This window comes from Crocuta crocuta, unplaced genomic scaffold, assembly GCF_008692635.1.
Source record: "Crocuta crocuta isolate KB4526 unplaced genomic scaffold, BGI_CrCroc_1.0 scaffold59, whole genome shotgun sequence".
Classification (NCBI taxonomy): domain Eukaryota; kingdom Metazoa; phylum Chordata; class Mammalia; order Carnivora; family Hyaenidae; genus Crocuta; species Crocuta crocuta.
In genome coordinates, this window is record NW_027551578.1 from 3,392,007 (window position 1) to 3,416,840 (window position 24,834).

The window sequence follows — 24,834 nt, forward strand, 5'->3', positions numbered from 1 at the left end:
AGAGAGGGTGCGAGCAGGGAAGGGGCACAAAGAGAGAGAGAGAGAGAGAGAGAGAGAGAGAGAGAGAGAGAGAGAGAGAGAGAGAATCCCAAGCAGGATCCGTGCTGCCAGTGCTGAGCCCGACGCGGCGCCTGATCCCAAGAACTGTGAGATGGTGACCTGAACCAAAAATCAAGAGTCGGACGCTCAACCGAATGAGCCACCCAGGCGCCCCTCCAAGTCTCGTTGTTAATAAAAATAGTTGTGTCTTTGACTCCTTTGCATTCATACCACTACGTGTGATTCGTGGGATTCTTGGAAAGCAAACGGACTGAATGGGACAGAATCTGGCAAGGCAACAGGAGCACCTTGGATATTGCCCATGACACACGGCTGCTATTCTCAAGAAGAATTTCAATTTGTTACACCTTTATTTTAGAAACCTACTGGGCAGACATAGGAAACAAGGCCACAGAAAGTCAGGCAGGTAGCAAATGGTTAGAAATCTAATGGCAACAGACTTTAGCAGAATTCCTCAGGGAGGAAGAAGGCGGTTATATACCTCTGGTCCGTTTTCTAAGAAAGGTCATGCTTTCGAGCTGATGAAGCCACTGAACAGTAGCCATGTGTGGCTACGTAAACCTTAACTGAAATGCAGCATTCGCCTCCTGGGTGGCACTGGCCACAATTCAAGTGTGTGACAATTGCATGTCGCTAGCGGCTACTGTTTTGGACAGCGAAGATAGGGAACATTATCATCGCGGAGACTGCGACAGGGCAGCGCTGGCTGAGAGGACAGAGAAGGTACCAGGAATGGCCTCAGTTGCCACGGCAGTATGTCCAGAAATGGGTACAGTCCTCCTGCTATCCTGGAATAAGAATTTCTTTTAGAGCACGAAAATATACGAATATCCTAAGGCTTTTAAGATATTTTTTCAATTTTACCTAAAACGTGTGGGGGTACAGAGTATGCCAGAAGGTACTAAGTGCTTCCCATGTGTTATTCTTATGTAACCTTCGTGACAGTGGTCTGAGGCAGGCAATATCATAATCCCCATCTTACAGATATTAAATTGGGCTCAGAGAGAGCAGATGCATGACCTGAGGTCACACAGCGAAGGCATGAATTCCGAGCATGCCTTATCTCTCAAAAGCCAGAGTGGGGCAGGCAGCCCGTGGGAGTTCCTTGTAAGCTGGAGAGGGAAGGGACATGGGGGGCCACAGCCAGATGGATGGCTTCTTCTTAATTAGCATTCTTTCCCTTGGGACCTAATATTTTCATGATATTGAGCATGGTTATTTTCTATTAACAAATAAACATTCTCACTTCCTAATTCCATTCTGTCCCTACTCTCCACCCATCCACCTGAGCTTCTATAGGTTTCTGCACAGGTTTCTTGTGACAGCTGACGGGAATGTCCCAACCAGCTCAACAAGAATGGACTAGTCACTTCACACAGTGTGTGTGATGTTTCACTGTCCCTTCAGACACACAGGTCATGATCACTTACATATCTTGTTAGTAGTCACTGGCTTCGTGTTATAGAAAGGAATTTAAGCAGTGTGGTGTATTTAACTTGCTGAAGGTGGAGACATCGTAAAGAAGATTTCCTCTTAGAAATAGGTCTCCATGGGGGCACCTGGGTGGCTCAGTTGGTTAAGCAGCCGACTTCGGCTCAGGTCACGATCTTGAAGTCCGTGGGTTCGAGCCCTGCATCGGGCTCTGTGCTGACAGCTCAGAGCCTGGAGCCTGTTTCAGATTCTGTGTCTCCCTCTCTCTCTGCCCCTCCCCTGCTCATGCTCTGTCTTTCTCTGTCTCAAAAATAAAATAAACGTTTAAAAAAAAAAAAAAGAAATAGGTCTCCATGGTCCTGGTGGATGGAGCAGGGGATGTACTCTTTCGTTTGTAATAGCTCAGCTTTTACCCGGTCAGTGTCCCCGTAAATTGCTTAGAGAATTATAAGTTATCATTTATTATACACTAGTAACTTTTTTAAAACTCTTTTTAGATTGCTCTCATGGCTGATGTCCAAACAACCCTCGCCCAAGATGCACGTGCTCACATCTTCTGAGGACCCAGTGGGAGCAGCCTGGAAAGCACCTGCAGCAGAGGTCAAGGAGGGGCACGTGCTGTTTAGGGCCTTCCGGGCCTTACCTCCGGGGTGACCCATCATCGTGGGGCTGGATGATGACCACCTTCACGGTCACAGAAGTCCGGAGCAGGTCGATCATCTGCTCGTGGGTCAGAGTGGCCACGGCCACCTTGCAGATCTCTACGAGGCGGCTCCCTTGGCGAAGGCCAGCCTTCCAGGCAAAGCCAAAAGGTTCCACGTCAGCAACGATCCCTTCAAAATTCACGTGGAAGCCAAGCTGGCCCAGCCCGTTCCTCCTCAGGGTCATTTCCACAGTCTCGCAGCCCCTTGTCACTATCTGCAGGGGGAAGGAGGCAGTGAGAGACATACCGCTGCGGGGCCCGAGGTAGAGGTGCGCACACGGCCCTCCCAGCCCTTCCCTCCACCGGTCCCTGTAAGAACATGGCCTTACTGAGTTCACCAGAATTAACTGTGGCATCAGACTCGGGGAAAATAACAAAAGTGAAACAGCGGCTTTATTCTTCAAAGGCAAATATGCTTCTGAAACAGGTGTCCTGCACTTACAGAGAAGCCACTGACCTGGCACTCATGAGCTTTGGATGGGCTCTGATAACTCCCTCTTCCCCTTCCCTGTGTCAACGGACTTGGCTCTCAAGCGTATAAACCCCACATTCCAGATGGAAGCAAACGGAAAAGGACAGACCCTTTCAACACGGTGACAAGTTCACCCACGAAACATTCACTCTATTAGACAATTTCATTCAACTTCAAAAATGGCCCAACCCCCTACCAGGCTAACACTTGGAAGGGCAACTCTCTTTATGCACCGGCCCCGTGGACACTCTGTTCTGTCCTCCGGAAGCCCTCTCGTAGGGACAGACTGCCTCCTCAGCTTGCCTGGGTGGTAAGCACCGTTTAGCTCAAACGTGGGCAGGTCCGAAGGAACGTGCAAGAAAGGTGGCCTACATCCCACACAGTGCGCTAAAGTACTGGCAATCATTTAATGCCACCCTCGAAAGTGAGAACCGAGAATAACTTACAGGCACTGAAAGGAAAACACACGCCCATTAAATGTCATGTGACGACTACGGCATCCCTTATTTGTGGGAAATTTAAAGTCAGGAGGACCCATCTCCCCAAAAGCACCGAGCTAACATATAAAGCTGCAGTTTAATAAATGCGCCATTTCCATGCAAAGCATGGATTCCTATTTAACAGGACCTATGAGCACAAGTACTGGTGTGGGATGGGGCTGGTTCAGTGTCGGATGCTGTGGGTGGTTTCCATGGTTACCATCATGGGTGCGCATGCTGCCAATCAACTTCTCACAGACACACGTGACAGGCTGGGGCTCAGGAAAAAGGGGCAAGGGATTGTGGTCTTAGTGGTGAAGTTTTGAAAGATGAAAGCATCCCAAGTTCGGAGCTGACCTCATTTAAAATTGTTGGGAGAGGACTTTTGTCATATGTACAACCTGAATAAAATGTTTCTTCATTTCCTTTTCGACTTTGGTTCAACGAAGCTCTCCTAGCAAAAGGCTACATATGCATGACATATACCCTGCTTTCCTTCAAATACTAATGCAATTGTCAGTTGAAATTTAACATCGTGTATCAGACTGAAGAGTGAACAGTCAAGCATTGCCTGAGTCCTACGTGTCTCTTCTGCTTTTCTTCTCCAACCACCTGCTACCTGCCCTACTTTTGCTATTTGCTACTCCTTTATCCCTTCTGCTCCTTGCTTAACATTTGCAAGGGATAAAGGATTGTTTAGTTGGAGTTCTTTATAAACTTCCATGGAATCAATTATCACAGGAAAATGGTGGCTTCCTATCCATGTACCCAGGAGGGCAATACAATTTATGGCATTCAGTGCAAAGTAAGAAGGCAGGGCCCCCTAGCAAAACAAACAAACAAAAAAAAAAACAAAAAAAACCTATTCAGAATTTCAAGATGGTAACAGCAAAACACTCAACCATGCATGGGATCTCCTGAGAGTGCGTCCCTGAGAACGGGTCACAGGGAAGCTGGCCCCACCTGTGTCCCTTTAGGTATAAGCTCTCCTTCCTTCCTGGGTCTGCACCTGTGTAGCAGACACCTTGAATTTCACTTTCCACCGCTATGAAATGCAGTCTCCCACCTGCCAACTAGCATTCATTCCCACCATCTGCACACTATGAACACAGGATCCTCTTTCTTCGTTTCTGTTGTGACTGTCCTGTACCAACCTTATGTTCTAATCTCTTAACTGTGGGTTGGTTTGTTTCCAAAAACCTCCCATTTTAAGTCACCCTAGACACACAATACGTTTTCTCAAACATATTTCAGACATCAGGCACCTCGGTCACATCAGTCACACCACAGCTTTTCTGAGAAAAAGGCAGCATGGGGTCCACAAAACAGTGAACGGGTAAGGACCTATGGAATGTGCATTTTGGCGGGTGGTGAAGTGGCATTTGTATTGTTATTGTCAGGAGCACAGATTGTAACTCTGGACCTCCTAAAAAGAAGTATTTATGATATTGCTGAGAGCACACCATGTCCTGCGACTCACCTGGGACTCACCAAGCATAACTGAGTTCCCCTTGCACATAAACTAATCACATACTTAATCATCTGCAAATCACATCTGTGTTTGCGCATATACACCCAATAAACATTGAACACACGGAGGCCTGTTCTTGAAAATAGTATCTACAAATAATGGAATTATTTCTCCGGAGCTAGCAGACGCTGACTTGGTTGTATTGCCTCTAATACGTGGTCTCTAATAACAAAGGGCAGATTTATATTTGGAGGGAAGAAAGAGGGCAGGAAACGGGCATAAATTCGCCTTGTGTCATGATCTGCAATTGACTAAATCTTTTCTAAAAATGAAATCTACATCCCCTTGGAAGAAGATTTCAACATGAGAAATTCTTTTGTCATAGTGCGTTTGTGTCCTGGTACTCTATTTGATTCTTATAACCGGTTGGACAGACTCAAACTAAAATCTGGATCTTTCTGTGTGAAAATTAGGAGCAAACTACAACTGTTATACACCATGGACATCATTTAGGGGTCCTGTACTAAGAATAACATTTAAAAAAATCTTTTTTATGACTAATTTTTTTAAGTCTAACTTAAAGGGTAATTCTATAAAAAACCTCCTCCTTAAGAAATCGTGACTGCAACTTAATAATGTATTTAATCTAGCAGACTAAACAAAAGTATCTGCTATATCAACATGCACAGAATTGAAGTTGCAAAAAGGAGTTACTCATTCATAGGGTCAAGGGCAACTGCGTGCCCAGTAATCTCCCTCTGGGAGGGTACTGTCATGTCAGTCTCCACAAACGCATGTAATATCTGGACAAATCTCCGTATTTTTTTTTTCCTTCAGATATCATAAAAATACATCCTGATGCCCCCCTTTTGGAAGTTGGTTTAATTATTCTTCTCCAATTAGTGTGTAATGGGCGTTTCTCCACCGCTCATGTATTCAGCAACTGCTCAAAAGAACACAACATTGAAAATTAAGCTCTGTAGCCACACAAAATGGTAATTCATTCCCTAGGTGCCACAAGTGTGGTGGAATTTCCATGGTGGACACCGTCATGAATCTGGGATTGAAGACCTAAGGATGGAGGAAATACAAGATGTGTACTTACTCCTAATCGCTGGACAATTTCCCTGATGTCTTCAGCACAATTATCCACTGAGGACAGAAGGATACATTCCCCTCTTTCATAAAACACTTTGATACACATCAATCCAGATGTCCACCCAATGACATCCCTGCAGGAACAGTTAAATACAACGTTCTTGGAATCCTTCTCAATCAACATTATGAATTCATTGGAAATCCCAAGAAGACATTCAATGTCAGCAGACTGGCCAAAGTCCCGGGCTATTACATGCCACATGATTGCTCCGACGCTGAACAGATGGGCATCCTTCCTTGGCTTCACTTTCTCCTTTTTCTTTGCACCCAGTGTAATGAAGCTGAATTTCACAGAGGTGTCCACAGTGGCAGTTGTGACAAAGTTCTCCGCCAGATCCTTCAAGTACTCTTGCCTTGTTCGAGTGGCCATCGCTCGGAACTTTTCTGACTTATGGGCTGCGTTTTCCGCATTGATTACTTTGGCTAAAAGGAAGTCCCGAAATACTGCTGACTTTGGAAAAGTTACTCCTTTGGGAATTGGTGGGCCAAATGGTGGGACATCTTTTGATCTAGAAACCCCAACACTGCGAAAGTAAAAAAAAGAAACGAGATGAGCTGTAATATCATCCTGTTTATCTTCTAAACCGTGATATATACCCATACTCTAAACTTAGACCATTTTTGGGGTAGCTTTTTGTTATATAATTTCTGGATACCTAGTTTTTGTTTGGTTGTTTTTCAAACTTAGATTTCTTTAAAAGTTTATTCCTTTAGTTTAGTAATGTCCATACCCAGTGTGGGGCTCAAACTCACAAGCCCAAGGTCAAGAGTTGCATGCTCTTCCAACTGAGCCAGCGAGGTATTCTGATGGGGAGTGTTATGGGCTGAGTTGTGCCTCCTCAAAAGTGTATGCTTAAGGCTCGAACCCAAGTAACTTGGAATGTGATTTTATTTAAGGATAGGGTCATAAAAACATGATTAAGTCAAAATGAGGTCATTAGGGCCCAATCCAATCTAACCGGTGTCCTCTTAAAGAGGTTTTGGACACAGAGAGAGACACTGGGGACATGTGTTCATAGAAGAAAAAAACATCGGAGGACCCAACAGGAAGGCGGCCATCTGCAAGCCAAGGAGAGGTCACAGGAGAAGCCACACCAGCCAACACCTTGATCTTGGACTTCCAGACTCGGAACCATGAGAAACAAATGTCTGTTGTTTAAACCACCTGTGTGTGGGTACTTTGTAATGGATGCCCCAGTGGACTTAAATAGGGGGTAATGGGCCAATCCGTGGGAAGGGAAGCCCAGAATTTCAGATGGCGCCAGGCCAGTACTCTAAGTCTGCAGGTGGTCATCACATGAAAAGGCAGCAAAGCATTCAATGAGTGAGGTTATTAGCTCCAGGTGGCTGCTTGGGATCTCACTGGTACTGGACACAACGATCCCACTTGACAGGGTCAGAATTGTTAAGTGTCACAATTTTTAGGGAAGTGCTCACTTGGTCACATATTGAAAAATCTCAATAAAAGTTTTATAGGGACTTGTTGCGATGAGCACTGGGTATTGTATGCCAATCTGACAGTAAGTTATATGTAAAAAAATTTTTATGGGAGTAAAATTTTACAAGATTTCAGGGGCTGGAAAGATCAAACGCAGAGTGACAATGCTCTACAAGAGGTCAATGTAGAGCCCAGCAATGCTCTATCTATGTCAGGCAGAAGCTGTAGTTGTCTCAAATCCTTTTTGGAGTAAGATCAACTATGCAGAGTGAATTAATGACCCTAAACCAGTGAAGGACTGAGTGGATGAATGAATGAATCCCGTGGCATCTGCGCCTCGATTACCGGGTAGCCAGTGCAATCCGGAAATTGGTACTAATCCCACATCTGCCCGGGCTGATACTTTCTGCGATGGGATAAACAAAGGAAGCAATCATACATCATCACTCTAGAAAATCCTGAATGTGGTGAACTAAGGAATAAATGAATTCTGTCCAAATGTGTTGTCAGGTGTAAGCTCCTCCTCTGGAAAGTGGCTGGCTAGACTCTAAACAGATCACGGTCTTCACATCTCTCTCACCTTTGATTTCACTCGAGAGTGAGTCCACTGTGATGGAAGACAGTCTGCATGGGGCCTTAGCTAGTATGAAGAGGAAGGGGAGGACTAATTCCGTTTGGGACAGAGGCACCTAATTCATTGAGATGGCAGTGTATGCACTAAACCAGATGGTGATAGGGCGGATTTGACTTGTGTCCCGAGAGGAAGGCCCTAAAAATGCCGCAAAGGCTGAAGTGTCTTTGGGAGCAACCTCATACTTGGCTCATCTTCCCCCTGCTACTATCCTTAGAGTGGACATTCTAGACCGAGCAGGAATTCATCTGTCCTCACGTTTTAACTCCCAGAGAGCTGTCGCAAAGCTACCTGTCTGGGCTTGCGGTGAGGCTGACCACACCTCGCTGCTTCTTCTTGACACCTGTCAGTGAGCTCACATGGCCTATGTGCCACTGGGACCTGCCATTCCAATACACTCACGTGGTCACCTCCCCTGGATCTGTTTTTTCCTTCCAGTTACGAGCACAGACTCCGGGAAGAATTTTACCCACAGAAGGCTGAGGAGGCCCAGTATCATCTGACACCTTGCAGAATTACTTTTTGCATTTAGCGCCATGATCTCCAGCTACTCCTTCTGCAGCTGGTGTGCATTTAAGCCAAAGCATCAGGGACAACTTTTTATAACTACATATGCTCCAGAAAAGCTCGTGCTGTGGGGCTCTGTAGTGGATAGAGGGAGGCATCTTGTAAAAGGGCAATCCTTTCTGTCCCAAATTACTGACCCGAATACGTAAGTGGACCTTCCCCCTATGATGTGTGATATATTACTACTTGATCAACTGAAATCTCAGAACGAAGTTGTACGAGAAAAGCGGCCAGATTTTATGTATGGATATTCTAGGATTACTATGACATTACAAGATGGAGATCAATCAGAGATCGGTGGTTACAGAAGTGTATACAATCCTTGATTCTTTCAAACACAGTTGATGTCAGGGGAATATTCCTTTGCCAGATTTAGATCATTGCCAATGGGTTGAAACAAGAACGTGTTTCAGAATTTCTTCTGATAACTTGATAGCATACCTAGATATAAGATCCCTCCACTGAAAGCAACAACATAAAGATGACTGTGAATAGGCAAGTTAAAGGGTTTTAGGGAAGCAAAGTAGTAGAAAGCAGACTGCCCTGTTTGGGATTCCAGATCCACCGCTTTCTGAGAGGTGCTGAGCTGGTGCTATAGTCCTTCAGTGATTCAGTTTCCTGATCTGTAATGTTTGCTTGTTTATTTATTTATTTATTGAGAGAGATGGAGCACACGCAGGGAAGGGGCACAGAGACAGGGAGACACAGAATCCGAAGCAGGCTCTAGACTCTGAGCCTGATGTGGGGCTCAAACTCACGAACCATGAGATCATGACCTGAGCTGACGTTGGACCCTCAACCGACTGAGCCACCCAGGTGCCCCGGTTTCCTCATTGGTAAAGTGGAGTTTCAATCGTGCCATTCTCAAAAGGCCATGGTGAGGATTAAATAAAATAACGCATGCATAGTGATTATTATGCAAACTGTTACTACCATCGTTACTCTAACAATCATCATTTTGGTCACTGGTATAACAGTATCATCTAATTCTGTTGGGAGGGACCACATATTACATTTCCTAAAAGGGAAGCCTTCACTCTCTGTAGATATCACTTCACTTTTAATTAACAGTTAGCCACCAAGCCTACACAGCAAGAAGCTGCCTCACTTGAGTTATGATGAGTTTATCACTGGGTTTCAACAAGTTTATGAAAAGTTTATCTTGGGAAGTATACAAATACAGAAATCCCTCAAGGTTAGCTCTGCAATAGCTCCTGATAGTAAAATGGAAGAGCCCTGTAGAAAGGAGGAGGCAATTTGTTCAGTTTCCTCTTTTAAGATTTCAGGGTAGCATGATGTCATGTGGAGCTTTGGGGATGCCACCTCATCATGTCTCTTTAGGCTCAAGTCGACCCGGAAGTGCTTCCTGGCAACTCTGCTGCATCCCCCCACTGTAAGGTGGGGGGAGCGTGCCCTTCTACACTTCTGGGCTTGTCATCCAGGGCTCTCCACCTCAACAGCATGTCTAGACGGCGGATCTGCACTACGGGGTACCATGGGTCCTCATTAGCCAGGATGCACTGCCACTCACACCTGCATGGAGCTTCTCAGGGAAACGGTACTCGTGGGGGGTTTCCCTGAGATGTGTGCGATCCATGCAGTCTTCTTCAAGATGCATCCCCGCATTAAGGCAGAGCAATTCAGGGGTGCCCAGGTGGCTCAGTTGGTTGAGCGTCCGACTTTGGTTCAGGCCATGATCTTGCGGTTTCACGTTCCGGCCCCGCAAGAGCTGTGCTGACAGCTTAGAGCCTGGAGCCTGCTTCAGATTCTGTGTCTCCCTCTCTCTCTGCCCCTCCCCAGCTCATGCTCTGTCTCTCTCACAAAAATAAACATGAAAGAAAAAAGACATAGCAATTCAGAAAACAGTAGGCCTGGACTATATTCTGTCATATCCTCAGAAATTATGTTAATGAATTTATTTTGTCATTGGTTTGCTTTGAGGACTGGCAAATAAATGAAAGGGCCCTATAAGGCGTTTCTGGAAAATTTGAGAGCTGTAACCTTATTCTGTGTGACAGACTTAATATGGCTTCATAAAATGCTATGGAAGGGATGCAATTATAGTATTCAAGAAGATTATTACTGACTTGTTGAGGAATACTCGTGAAGTTTTGAAGCATGATTGGTATGAATGTTTATGAGGCACTTTACAGAATTTGAGGTACTCTGACTACACATTTGAATCTGATGAGCAAATGGTAATTTAGTGATGATAACGTGGGTTCTTAAAAATCAGTGGTTCCTGGGGTGCCTGGGTGGCTCAGTTGGTTGAGCATCTGACTTCGGCTCAGGTCATGATGTCACAGTTTGTGGGTTCAAGCCCTGCGTTGTGCTCTTTGCTGACAGCTTGGAGCCTGGAGCCTGCTTCCGATTCTGTGTGTCCCTCTCTCTCTGCCCTCCTCTGCTCGTGATTTGTGTCTATCAAAAATAAATAAATGTTAAAAAAATGTATATATATATATATATATATATACACACACACACACATATATACACACATATATCTATGTATAATAAATGGTTCCAGATTTGAATGATTTGCATAATGCTATCCTCTGTCACAGAAAATGGGATGCAGTTCATTTGGTTTATGGGTAAGATTTACATCTAGTCCAATACTGGCTTCAACATCCCTCCCTGCTCATTTTATTACTTTCTTTATTATTTTATGAAAACTAGAAAACCTGAAACAAATGAAAATAGACATTACTGTTCCTTAAGATCCTTGCGGCTCACACACCACCTCATGAAATAAGTATAAACAAAATGGAAAATAATTAAGAATACTTGACTTGACCTAAAAAGACCAGCCAATACGACAGCATCAAATTCCATAAAGCTGCAGTCTTAAGTTCCTAACCCATGAGGAAGGTTCATTGGAGATTACTCTTCATAATGACCACTCACTGGGTGAGACTGCAGAAGAATAATCCAAATTACCGTGTCTGTACCAACATTAATGGTTTTAAACATATCTTCTAGATAGAATGGAGGTTATTCTTTTTTTTTTTTTAATATCATTTAGGCCAGGGGTCTTTCGTCCAGATGTGAGTAAGAATCCCCAGGGGAGGAGAACACAGATGTTGAAGTCAATTCCAGGTCCATGACACTGGCAAACTGGCACGGGAGGGCCAGAGAATTTCCACATTTAACAAGCTGACCGCGAGGTACCATTCGGGCTGAGAACTACCAGTTTACAGGCTCTTGTGTTCCTCTGGGCTGGGCGGGGTGGTAAACTGGCAACATCTACCACACAGACTGGTTTCTCTGCCTTCAGGAGGGTACCCTTCACGGTCTTGGGGGGTCTCCCCATCCCTGCCCGGCACACACACATGCGCCCCCACTCCTCGGGCCCAGGGGGTGGCTGAACTGGCACTCACTGTTTTAGGATGATAAAGGGAAATAACCTTTGGGGAGTGCCAGTTGCTCTCAGAGGCATTCTGCATGATTTCTGCTCCTTAGCCTACACATGGGTGTAGGTACTATTACCCTCCACATTAAGAGAGGAAACTGAAGGTAAAATAACGTGTGCAAAGCACTGCGAGCAGCAGGGCTGGATTCTAAACCCAGGTCAGAGAACCACTCTTTTACCAACACCCCCAAATCTTCCGGCAGCAACTACTTCATCCAGAAGAGTCTTCGGGGAGGGAGAAGAGGGAACAGAGGGGTTCTGGGGCACGCATATGGACTTTTAAAAAAATGTTTATTTTAATGTTTATGTATTTATTATTTTTGAGAGAGAGAGAGAGAGAGAGCACAAGCAGGGGAGGGGCAGAGAGCGAGAGAGGGAGCTCTAGAGCAGGCTCTGTGCTGGCAGTGCAGACCCTGACACAGGGCTAGAACTCACGAACTGTGAGATCATGGCCTGAGCTAAAATCAAGGCAGCTGCCTAACCATCTGAGCCATCCAGGTGCCACATGCATATGGCCCTTTGAAATCACTAAAGAAAGTGCCAACTCCTGGTCTCAGGCGCCCTGTGGGAGGGAGTGTTTCTAAGATCTTGGAGGAGAAGAAATGTTTTAGCGCCATAGGAGCTACTTCTGCTAGCAAAGAGCTGAAATGGCCACGCGATCCACCTCTGAGGCTGGTATCAAGGAAGCTATGGTTCCGGCAGGGTCTGGATGCCGCTTTTGAGGGGGCAATTGAGGAAACATGTAATCTACAACGTTGAATTTCATTTTTCAAAGCAAGAGAAGAGGCAATTATTTCTTACAGAAACTACCTGACTGAAGACAGTGGAAATACAATTAGAAAAAGAATAAAAGGATAATTATGGGGTTAGAGATAATAATTAGAAAACAGAGGTATTTCAGGAGAAGGTGTTCTGCTGAAATAGACCCGAGAGAATATGGCGGCAGGGGTGGCGGACTCACCTGTAGCACACGTTTTCGGTACATGGATTGTGCACTTTGACTATGACAAAGACATGCTGAAAGTGAGACCGGATGCTTCTTGGAGTGAAAGGAAGTGCTCCGGGTTCTTGGAAGACAATGGTCACAATGTCATTTCCTATATGCCTTTTCCTCAGAAGCTGCGGTCAAGAAAGCGAACACACAAAGAGTTACCAGCAAGGTTTTCTGTAAAAACCAAATGGGGCAAAATATACAACTCTCATCTTTTGATTAAAAAATTTTTTTAATGTTTATTTTTGAGGGGGAGGAGGGGCAGAGAGAGAGGGAGACATAGAATCTGAAGCAGGCTCCAGGCTCTGAGCCCACGTGGGACTTGAACCCATGAACCATGAGATCATGACCTGGGCTGAATCCAAGAGTCAGACACTTAACCCAACAAGCCACCCAGGAGCCCCTAGACAGTCAAATTTTAATAGCATCATTTCTGATATCCCTTTTGCCTAGAATGTTCCCTTCCACCCCAACTTTCTCCTAGACAACTCACTCAGGGCTCTCCTTAGATTATCACCTCACCGGAAAGGAACTTTCTTGGCAAGCCTACCTTGGCACTCCACCCTGATGCCCAGGCCGATTTCTATTACATTAGTTGCCATCCTCTGTGCTAACTGTTGATCTACTTGTGCATCAGGTCATAATCTTCAGAAGGGTAGGAGACCGATCTTGCCGACTTCTGATCTCCTAGTTTTTAATGGCCTGTCCAGGACCTAGCCGACACCCAGTACACATTTGCTGAATGAATAAATGGGTGGTAGAGATAAGCGATCACAGCCACAGAACACTGTGCAGTGAAACTGAGATCACACCTTTGAATATATGTCGATAAATCCATATACAAAAGCCCTCTCTGAGTTGATGCAAGCAAAAAACCACAGTATCTGTGCTCACAAACTTTGTGATCTGCAGTTTTAATAGATACAATAATCTTTAAAGGAGCTGGTGATGTCACTGCAGGAATGAGATAATCTCAGGTAGTAAATCTCTCTTTACTAGCAATAACAAAGGCAACGAGCTTGCTCTTAACTTTATTTGGCACCTATGGAACATACCTCACTGCAAAGAGCATTAAGTTCAACTCTTAAAGGCTTTTAAGCCCATATACAAAAAGGGTTTCACTGTCAGGCCTCGGACTTGTGATGTAGCATGATAGAAGGTCTGGAAACGTGGGGATGAAACGTTCCTTCTCCCAGAGATCTCCATAGGCCAGTAAAGTTACTGATTCGTATGCTGATAAACTCCCAGTTAAACCAGCATGGTTCAAGTCAGACGCACAGAAAAAGTCACCTTACTGTTGGGGTCAAGTGTTGAACATATACAAATTTACCTTAATACAGACCCAACAAGCCATCTGGAGTTTTAAAAATGTTTGCTCAGTAAGTTAAAGGTGCCATTTCGGACACATGTAAAAAAATCAGTAGCAAACTCGGTCCTACATGGTGTGTGATTATTTACCCATACTACAGATGGACACAGATAAGAATTGCAATAAACATTTCATGTAAAGAAGAAAATGGTAGGAAGGATAAGTATCTAAAGGAAACATCAGGGTTCGGGCCAAGATGGTGGAGAAATAGGGAGATCCGTACTTCCCACCTGCATCTTTCAAACAAAGAAGGGTTGAAGCCAAAGGACTTTGAACCCCAGGGTCTAAGAAAGGAGGCGGAGTCTACTAGGAAGACAGCCTCATAGGGCTACTTCAAGGAATAAACCAAAGCACACGTGGTGGAGAGTCTAAAATAAATATCAATAGCTGAAAATCGTGCTAGCTTAAGATGTTCTTCCCTCATCTCCACAGTAACTGAAATCCAGGATTTATAGGTACTAAAACAGGATAACAGAAAATGAGGAACAAATGAAAAGTTAAAAAAAATGTATCTTAAATACCTAACATTGTGTTCACCACCTCTGCTGAACGTCACATACAATAGCTGACATCATACTTTACTCGATATCCTTGAAACACAAGAGTTCTCAGATTGACAGAAAGATGGCAGTCATGATGGCCAAGGCGACACAGCGAATTCTGCAGCCCCTCCCTCCTGCCTGTGTGGCTGCTTACTTGAACTAGACCTTGGCCAGCCCTCTCAAATTAATCAGGCATAAACTCATTCATCTGTGCCTCCTCGCTGCTGCAGGAGCCACAGCAAACTGGACAGCTATTCTCTTCTATTTTCTTCTAGAGCAGAAGGAAGACACTGGATCCAATTCTACACTTTGTACCACAGGAATATTGAAAGCACAACTTTGGGGCCAGTTCCCTCAACAACACGTCCCTTCCAAAGCATATTCTTTGGCTTCATAACAGGGGCCAAAAAAGTCTAGTTAAGGGGAGCTTGGGTGGCTCAGTCGGTTAAGTGTCTCACTTTGGCTCAGGTCATGATCTTGTAGTTTGTGAGTTCAAGCCCCGCATCAGGCTCTGTGCTGACAGCTAGCTTAGAGCCTGGAGCCTGCTTCACATTCTGTGTCTCCCTCTCTCTCTCCCCCCCTCCCCCTGCTTGCACTGTCTCTCAAAAATAAACATTAAAAATATTTTTAAAAACATGGGGCTCCTGGATGGCTCAGTCGGTTGGGTGGTCGACTTCGACTCAGGTCATGATCTCACAATTTGTGGGTTTGAGCCCTGCGTCAGGCTCAGAGCCTGGAGCCTGTTTCAGATATTGTGTCTGCCCCTCTTTCTGACCCTCCCCTTCTCACGCTGTCTCTCTCTCTCTCAGAAACAAATAAAACATTAAAAAAATTTTATTAAAAAAAACAAGTAAAAGCTAGCTAATTTAACGAGAGTTGCAAAATGCACTTGGTGAGGCAATAAACTGTTTGGCGGGGCAGGGGAAAAGGACAGTCATCAGCCAAGTAAAACCTAAAGCTCTCTGCAGGAGAATAAAGAAAAATTAACACCTTGCCCATTAACAGAATGCCTGAATTTGTTTAGAGCCTAAAAGAAATAGGACATCTGGAGGGTTAACGGAAATATTCACTGTTTTCCACAATCTTGCTAAACATTAGATAACCTAAGTAATTTTTTAGACTTCTTATATGAAGAAAAACATTTTTCTTTAGTTGTTAGTTATGTTTGTCTTCTAATTGGTCAGTGAAATTCTGTGCAGAGTCCAGAACAGGAAGGGGAAAGGGTGTGGCAACCCAGCAAGATATGAAGGCAAAGCCCAGGGTTACCAAGACCCCGATGGCACTATTTGTTTCAGGAATTCAGGACCGACGCCGTCTAGCGCTAACTCCTCCTTTCTAGAACACGTGAAGCACTTTTCGGTGCCAAGAGAACCACACTGTGTCTTCGACTGCAAGAATGAGTTAATAAATATTGTGTTAGACAGGGGCACCTGGGTGGCTCAGTAGGTTGAGCGTCTGACTCTTGGTTTCACCTCAGGTCATGATCTCATGGTTTGTGGGTTTGACTCCTGTGTCAGGCTCTGCACTGAGCCTGTTTGGGATTCTTTCTCTCTGCCCGTCCTTATGTGTGCGCGCTCTTGTGCACTCTCTCTATCTCTCTCAAAATAAATAAACTTATTAAAAGAGACCTTTTATTAAAAAAATTATCGTTAGACAGATTTACATAGTGAATCCTATGAAATTTCCAAAGCTTCATTCAGGCAGTGAAACAGGACAAGAAGAGTGAAATGTGAATCTTCACCCAAAAAGCATCCAGATGCTGCGTAAATTGCAACCTTTGGGTTTATTCTCAATTCCCTCACCTAACTTCTGGGCCTCACAGGACCAGTTTTAACTGGGGCGACAATCAAAGGCAAGTTCAAACAATGGTCAGGTAGCCACGCCTGGATCAAAGGTGGCAAAAAGTTAAGTCAGATCTATTGGCCTCTAAGCAAACAGGCTCATTATTATCTTATTTTATTTTTTTAGCATTGTAAGAAAAAGCATTTTGCACCTAATTCTGGAGGGGGGTGGGATGCACGCTGTACAATATAAAAGAAATGCAGCTGGGATTTAGCTCAGAAGTTTCTGAGAGTCTGAATTAGTGAAGGGAAAGTTTAATTTGACATTGGCCAAAGCTGATCTCCAGAGAAAGACTCCTGTCTTAAGAAGCAAAGGTGTGAAAATTAGCATGACTTCAAAGAGAAAACTGTATCATTAAACGATTACCTTACACGTTCTGAAGTTCAGAGAGGTGAGCCCAGAACTAAGCCAAAAATTAAATGCGCTCTGGTGCAAACCATTCATAAGTTCTGGATCTTAGTCCTTGGGTTGGAATCCAATGCCCCGTCATTAGGAATAGGGTTGACCACGAGTCCTTCGACCCTAACCTTCCCACCTCTCTGACCTTATCACCCACTCACTCCCTTCCCCCTCCCAGCTAGCTTCCTCATCCTTCCAACAATGCAGCTTGTTTCTGCCACAGGGACTTTACACTTGCTATCCCTTTGCTTGGGAAGTTCCTCCCCCTCACATGAAGGGCTAGCTTCTCCCACTTCACAGACCTTCCTAATTTGACATGTGGTCACACAACACCCCCCCCTTGACATGCAGTCACACAACATCCCCCTCCCCCCCCACATGCACACACACACCCTCACACACTCTATCCTCAGGACTCAACACCAGTGGTTAGAATTTTGTTTTGATATTTAAGAGACATCTGGAGTTTCCCGTGGAAGGTAGAATGTAGAACAGTAGCATGATAAGAAAGAGCGGGAAACCTATGCGTATGACCGCATAAATACAAAAGAGCTGTAATCCAGGGATGGGAAGCCTTGTCTACTGCTCCCCACACAAAGGAAGTGAACTAACTACTCAGTAACTCCCCACAAAAAGAAAGAAAGGGTAACTAACCACTCTTAGATCAGCAAGATCATTATCAAATTCAACTGCAGTTTTAAGAATTCATGGCTGATACACTTTATACAACTGATATAAAAATATTACATAAAACATTTACTATAAAACAGTACATAAAACAAACTATTTAACCGCTAGGAAGAGTAAATGTACAAACCAGTTAGGCAGGCAAGGCAGGATATTCTGCAAATGGAGAAACAGAAATAAACCAAGGATGTGGATTTTTAAAGTGAAGATTAAGAGGAGGGATATGAAGACACAAGTATTTCTGATACTGGGTCCTACCAACCTACTATAAGCAATCATTCTTACTATCTGGTATAAGCACACATTCCTAGTCAGGGCCTGGGGATAAATCTAATCATGGAATGCTGAATAGGCATTTTATTCTTCCAAAATATCCCATATTATTATTTATACGTCAGCCCAACTGCAGTCAGGACTTGCTCGTATAGCACTTAATGAGCTAGATTCCTCCCGTATACGAAGGGTCCCTTAGCAGTTCCAATTAGGGACTTACAGAAGTGCACACACAAGCCCCCGAAGACAGGCCGGCCATTTATCCAAATTATATGGAGAACGGTTCCAGGCTGGCTCAGACCTAACAAGCTGTGTCTCCACGACCTCTATAGAGGTCAAGTCTGTCTCTAGGCTAACACCAGTATTCTTCAAATGGAATGTCCAGGACCTAGCAGCTTGGCCTTATTCTTTAGGTATCCAGGGGGGTTGGATACCTCTCCGAAGCAGAGCAGTTCCACCTTTACTGGTACATTTTAAAAATAATAAAAACTGACTCTGTGCCAGGCACCGTGCTCCCTTTGTCCATTTTATGTAGTTAGATTGAAGAAAAGGTCTCTCTGTGCAAGTGCAGACTGAAGCTCATTTGTGGTTTCTTTCCACTGATAATATCCCATGATGCTGATCTATGATCTGCCTCCAGGACAAGCAGAGGGGAGGCAGGCAGGGAGAAAGCCCTGGGAAAAGGAGACCCGACTGCCAGACTGACCCAGAGACAACCACGGGTCTTCAGGGAAGACAGGAAACCACTCTGAGAGCAGGCTTTCTTGTCATTCCCTGAGGCTGGCTAGGTTTTCCTCATAAGAGTCATACACTCCAAACACCAAACTCTTTTGCAATAGTGGTAAACTCTCTAAAGACTTTTAATGCATTGTGGAATCGGCGTTCAGCTTGATTTACTCCGAGAACAAACACAAGAAATTCTATCTGATGCGGACAAGTCTGGACCAGTTGAAGAGTCACAAATACCGTGGCGCTCATGAGGCCAAGGTTACAGGCACAATTCGTGTGCAGGCCAGCTAACTTGGCCATGTTCTGTGGCCTGACACTGCACTCATGAGCCCGGCTGGTCGTTCCAGACATTTCTACCCCTGGTATTAACATAATCTGTAGGCACGGGTAGGGTGTGTGGGAGACGTGGAGGGAGTCGGTACAACCCAGAACAAATCTGGGAAGGACGTGTTCCAAAGATTGCATTTTTAGCTACAAACAGAATATTCTGATAACAACCCAGGATGAGCAAAATATTACATGCCACAGTGAACATGATCTTCTGAGATTATTGATAAGTTGGCCCCTTATGATCTCAACTCCAGGCCTCAGTTTTCCATAACAGATCTCTAGGATTGGGAACGGGGAAATAACATGCAAATTAAGTCATTTAAAATACTTGTCCTTTATTATCTAGTAAGTGGTGAAATAGTAACAGCCACTAAAACTTACTGAACGCACTTTGTGCCAGGCATTATCGCGTGCTTTACATGCAGTAGCTGGTCTAATTCCAGCCACCGTCCACGAAAGGTTCATTCATTCACCGGACAAGTATTTATTTACTGCCCACTTACCGTACTCTGGGTATGGTCCTGGGTGCACATGGACACCTACAGGAAGAAATGGGATCAAAGTCCCTGTATTCAGGGACAAAGGAAACTAAAGCATAGAAAATTTTTGCTCAAGGTCACAAAGCAAGTAGCTGGGAATCAAATCCCGATAGAGTGGTCCAGAATTCCTGCTCTTAACTGCCACATTTTTCTGTTGAAGCTGTTTTTCCACCTAGAGGCCGAAGCCTCGAAGGGGGACCCAGAATCACAGAAATCTGACAGTAAGACCAAAACATTGTGTATCATCTAGTCCAAAGATCACGTCTGCTGCATCTCCCCACGGCCAAACCCGTGGAAAGTATCTCTAAAATACGTTTTTCCCTCTGAGCCCAGATGCTGTCCCCCAGAATCCTTCTCAACAAAGGGCTCCAAGCAGCCATTGCTGGCCATCTGAACCATGTCCTCATTATATTATCAAATTTCTTGAGAGTCTAAGACCTTACCCGAAGCCACAGGGCACGGTGGCTGGTTGTGGTGAGTTCAGAATATGCCCACTGACCCTTATCTCCACTCTTCGCCGTCCCCTTTAGATTACAAACACTTGCCCACAGACTGGTTAGTACACGGACTGGTTAGTACATGGCCCCCAATGGGCCATATTGAGGATCATATGGATTCCAGACTCCATAAGAACACTTAAAAAAGCAAAAGAATTTTACAGTTTTCTACCTCTAACTCATCAGCATAATGACTCGATGGCTTGGATTCTCATTCAAGGTAAAACAACAACAACAACAACAACAACAACAACAACAACAAACTTAAGGAGGTAATGAAATAAGTCTTTAACCTACAGAGTCTATAATGGATAGTATTAATTTACAGGGGATTTCTTTTTCTGTTTAATTTCCAGTTTGGAAAGTTTAAGACACCCATCCATCCCCCACTCCCCAACCCCGTCCCTCCATCTACTATTGTGTGTGTGTGTGTGTGTGTGTGTGTGTGTGTGTGTGTGTGTGTGTGTGTAGGGCTTTAAGGACAGTTGCAGTGAAAAAGTCAGGTGTGGAGAACTCATAAACCCCCAGATTTCAATCACCATGCAACAGAAAGGGGGCAGGGCAAGCCTGGTTTGAGTCCTGCTAACAGCGATGCCCAGCAGACTTCAGAATTCCAGAGGCTTCCACATGGCAGATGACGAGGCCAATCCAGTGGGAGTCCAACGGCTCAAATAATTAGGGAGCTGGAAGGGCTCTGTAGTTTGGATACTCGATGACCAGGGTCAAAAGGCACTAGCTCTACTTCTGCTAATGTACCGACAGGTTTCTTGGCCCGAATAAGCCCTATCGGTTTTCTGAGCAACAACTCACATGGAGGTTAATTCCTGAATGATTCACAAGGATCTGCTAGGCAACTGTCCTGCTCTAAATTAAGCTTCTTAATACGAGTGAATCTGTTTGGCATTATCCAGGTAATTTTTTTTTAAGAGCTAGAAATCCTTTAGGTTAAAACATATAAATATGTCCATGCGATCTAGGGATTGTAACACCGTCTCTTTAAAAAAAAAACCATACAGATATGAGATCAAAAGATAGATCTTCTGATGATGGTGGGAAGGGATATGATTATTAGAAAACACTGCAGATCATTCAGGAAGGACAAGGGATGAAGGCACAATGAAAAGAGGAGCCACCTCCACTGCAAAGTGCTGGGCTGAAATTGGGGGCCTGCTTTCTCCTCCCAGTTGTAGGATCTAAGGTAGTTCTTGCAATTCGTGACGGGGTTTCTACGCAACAAGTGTATTTTGACTACCTTCCTTGTGTTTCATAAGCATTTAAGAAAACAGCAACAAGAAGAAGAAAAATTCTCTGCTGCAATGAAGTTTAATTCATTTAACATAAACTTATCGAGCAATTCCTATGCCGTCCCTGGTACATCAGTGTATTTATAGCAAAGGAGTGCGGTGAAGTGACATCAGAAATAAACCTCCTGTGCGTGCAAATGAACTTTGTTTCAACTCCGGATTTAACCCAAATACAAGCAAACCACTAAAGTGGAATCATGTCACAAGTAAGTCATAAGATCCGTCCTTTCGGTATTTTTCTAGAAGTACGTTACCTACCCATATGCAGAAGCCAGGGCTCAGGTTACCTGGCTGGCTAAATAAGCCATTATAAGTAATAATGAACACAGTAGGACACTGGTTCCCGTTAAGATTTTGCCTAGCAAGGAATAAAGGAGCGTGTGGAAGAGTTTCCAAGTTTCGTAAGGAAAAAGTGAAATAAAACGGATGCAGAAATACTCCCATTTAAAGTACAAATACGTCCAAATGATAAAAGAGTCAAAGATTATTAATGCCATTCAAGAACACCCCCTCCCCTGCCACCAGTGACTCTTTGTAATTTGTAACTACATGAAGCCCAGCGGCGGGCTGACCTGGGATCTGGGAAGAGGACGGAGGACCTACCTGCTGTCTGTTGTTGGGCATGTGGGGAAGCATGGTGGACACGTGGAACATGACCTCATAGTCTTTGTATGTGGTGTAGAGGGAGTGAGTTCCTGTAGAATCAGCTAAAAACAGAGGGTGATGACAAAAATAAGTCAGGCAACTGCAAGAGTTAGCAATGTGACGCTCAGAAAGTCGTTTTCCCAAAGGCGATTCAATTGCAAACATCAAACCACGCAACCGTAAACCACCCATGTCATGGTGGCCGCTCCGCTCTCTTACTGCGTGCTGTTCCTCCCACTTCGAACCAGTGTCTGCAGGTACAGGCCAACTAGCAGCCATCCTTGCCCCATCTGGGAGCGTGTGTGTGTTTACGGTTAATTCTTAACGTGATTCTCGGGCACTTCATCTTCCAGAACTCCAAAAACTGAAACAGGACTGAGTTAATATGGAAATGAGAACAAGAAAATGTTCAGGATTTCTTTCCCTGAATGATGTAATTACTTTTCTTCTCTTTTCAACAGGCAAGGATAAAGTCCTATGATTAAGATGGTGGAGAATGAAGGTGGTCTCTTTCTGGATATTGTACACTGACACACGTTAAAAACTATGACATCTGAACTCCTCTTAATCATACAGCTATTCACCTTCTGAAAAGCAGAATGATTCTTTGCAAATTCAAAATCCACCTGTATTATCAATAGATTATCACAGACGGAGAGTGTTGGGTACCTGAACAAACATGGTGACTGTAAAACACTTAGGTCGTAATTTCAGGGTGTAGTTTCGAACCACTTTGAATATGGATAAATAAAGATGAAAAAATACATAGAAAATAAGATGTGAATAGAATCTGGGGCCTTTTTCAATCTTTGACCAACACAAAGATTTATTTTTCTACCTTTTAAACAAAACACAGTGTTATTTAAGGTCATTTACAACAAAGTTTATTCCATTGTGTTTGTTGAGGAAAATCTAAGTAATCACCATGGGTTAACTTTTTTTTAATCTAAATATTTTAATTTACTTTAAAAACATGAATACATTTAGCATTCACGGGCCTTTATTATTTTCTTCCTGAATATTCATTCTGACTCAGAAGCATTCCTGAAAATTTTCTAGGGAAAGTAGCACATACAGTTTTGCTGATTCTGAGAAGGTACTCGGAGAAGGCAATTTAACTAAAAAAGGAAAGAATTTAAAATGTTTACATATGGATACTAACAAATCAACTTGCAGATGGTAAGAGAGGATATTCATTTAATAAGCTGTATGTTACTGGTCCTCGAATAAAGCAATCTTCTCTTTTAACTATGTATTAAATACATATTTGTTATTTTTTCATAGGATATCATGGAAAGTGACATTCCATTCCAAATGTCTTGGTGAAAGACCCTGACAGTGAATGTGGCTTTGGAAGTGAGGAAGCATGGTCATAAGGGAGCAATGAGTGTCTTCTTCTGTGAAGAACTGACTGGCTAATAACACAAAGGTCAGGGGATGAAATAACCCAGCACGTTCAATGACTCTCGTCACAACACACTGCTATTCAGATGATTACAATTCAGTTAGAGAACTCCTTATAGGTAGGTAGTAGTCTGGTCAATAGGTTTCGGCTTTGGGAAATTGCAATGAAGGAAGAAAAATGCATTTTGGGGGAAAAACACTTGTAAAAATATGATCATTGGGGCACCTGGGGGCTCAGTCACTTGAGCATCTGACTCTTGATTTTGGCTCAGGTCAAGATCCCAGGGTCAGGGATTGAGCCCTACATCGGGCTCTGTGCTGAGCGTGGAGCCTGCTTAAAATTCTCTCTCTCTCTCTCTCTCTCTCCCTCCCCCCTCCCCCTTTGTCCCTTTCCCCTACTGACACTCTCTCCCCACTTTCTCTAAAATTAAAAAAAAAAAAAGATCGTCACTAGTCTTTCCCAAATAGTACTACAAGACGGCTTTCTGAAATTATACTTTCTGAAAGTTTTCATCTTAAATATCAGTACGGCAGTACGGTAATGGAGAAGGTAAACAGATGAGCTTGTTTGAGGATCTGCTGCAAATATTTCTATTGGACAAGAGCTGTAAGCCATCATGGCGGTCCCTGGATCCTCTGCATCCAGACTGGAGAGGGGCGGTCCATGGCCTGGGGTCCATACTCCGCTGAGCAGAGAGCATCTTAGTGGCTCAAGTTCCTGTTGTTCCTACTGCATTTCACTTTGCACTTGAGGCAGAAAGCACCCATTTCTAAGCCAGAAAGGACATCCCAGATACTCCAGCCCAATACTGTCAATTTTCCTTGAGGTCCAGATCCGACCAAGGTCCTGAGGGAGGACAAGGTGAAAACTACCACTCTTGTAAATGTAAGAAGCAAGATTTGTGTGTGTGTGTCTGTTCCATGAAAGACATACTATTATTTGAGCATGTCATGAAACGTAATTCTTAGAAACTTCTTCTTTACTAAAGGGATGTCTTAGACTTCACATCTCACAGAATGCCTTACTCCTAAAAATACTCTGGATTCGTTGATTATGAGAATCAAAGTGTCAAAATCTCGTTCTGGCATTATCATTTCCTTGAGCAAAGGTGCTTAGTGCTGCATATGTGAGGTATCAAGGACATCGCCTAGGTCACAAAACTTCAAAGCTGATGTCCATTCTCATACATAGGAAAATATTTACACTATCTAGAATGCTATTTTACAGACGGATGGATCAGAAGTTCTTACAACGTTTCCTCAATCCACCCCGCTGAAGAAAGATGACAGGCATGGATGATAATGAATCCATGTCAGCAGTGGCTTTCCAGGAAGGACGTCCCAAAGGGCAGCATGCCCACACCTCTAGGGAGTGGGTAGTGATTTGCAGGCAAGGGAGTTGGCAAAGAAAAAAGAAGAAAAGTCAGGCAACGTCTCAGTGATTTTTCTTCAAATGGGTGG

At 44.0% G+C, this 24,834-nt stretch overlaps 1 protein-coding gene across 4 annotated transcripts in view; it reads right to left on the minus strand.

Moving 5' to 3' along the window:
• The window catches only part of SIPA1L2 (signal induced proliferation associated 1 like 2), a 177,764-nt gene that overhangs the window by 56,179 nt on the left and 96,751 nt on the right, over nucleotides 1-24,834 (minus strand). For all 4 annotated transcript variants that reach the window (XM_077751641.1, XM_077751640.1, XM_077751638.1 and 1 more), the window contains exons 6-9: nucleotides 21,928-22,031; nucleotides 12,784-12,941; nucleotides 5,722-6,298; nucleotides 2,135-2,409 (exon numbers count right to left, since the gene is read on the minus strand). In XM_077751641.1, coding sequence (XP_077607767.1) covers nucleotides 2,135-2,409; nucleotides 5,722-6,298; nucleotides 12,784-12,941; nucleotides 21,928-22,031 — 1,114 coding nt within the window. The remainder of the gene's footprint in view (nucleotides 1-2,134; nucleotides 2,410-5,721; nucleotides 6,299-12,783; nucleotides 12,942-21,927; nucleotides 22,032-24,834) is intronic.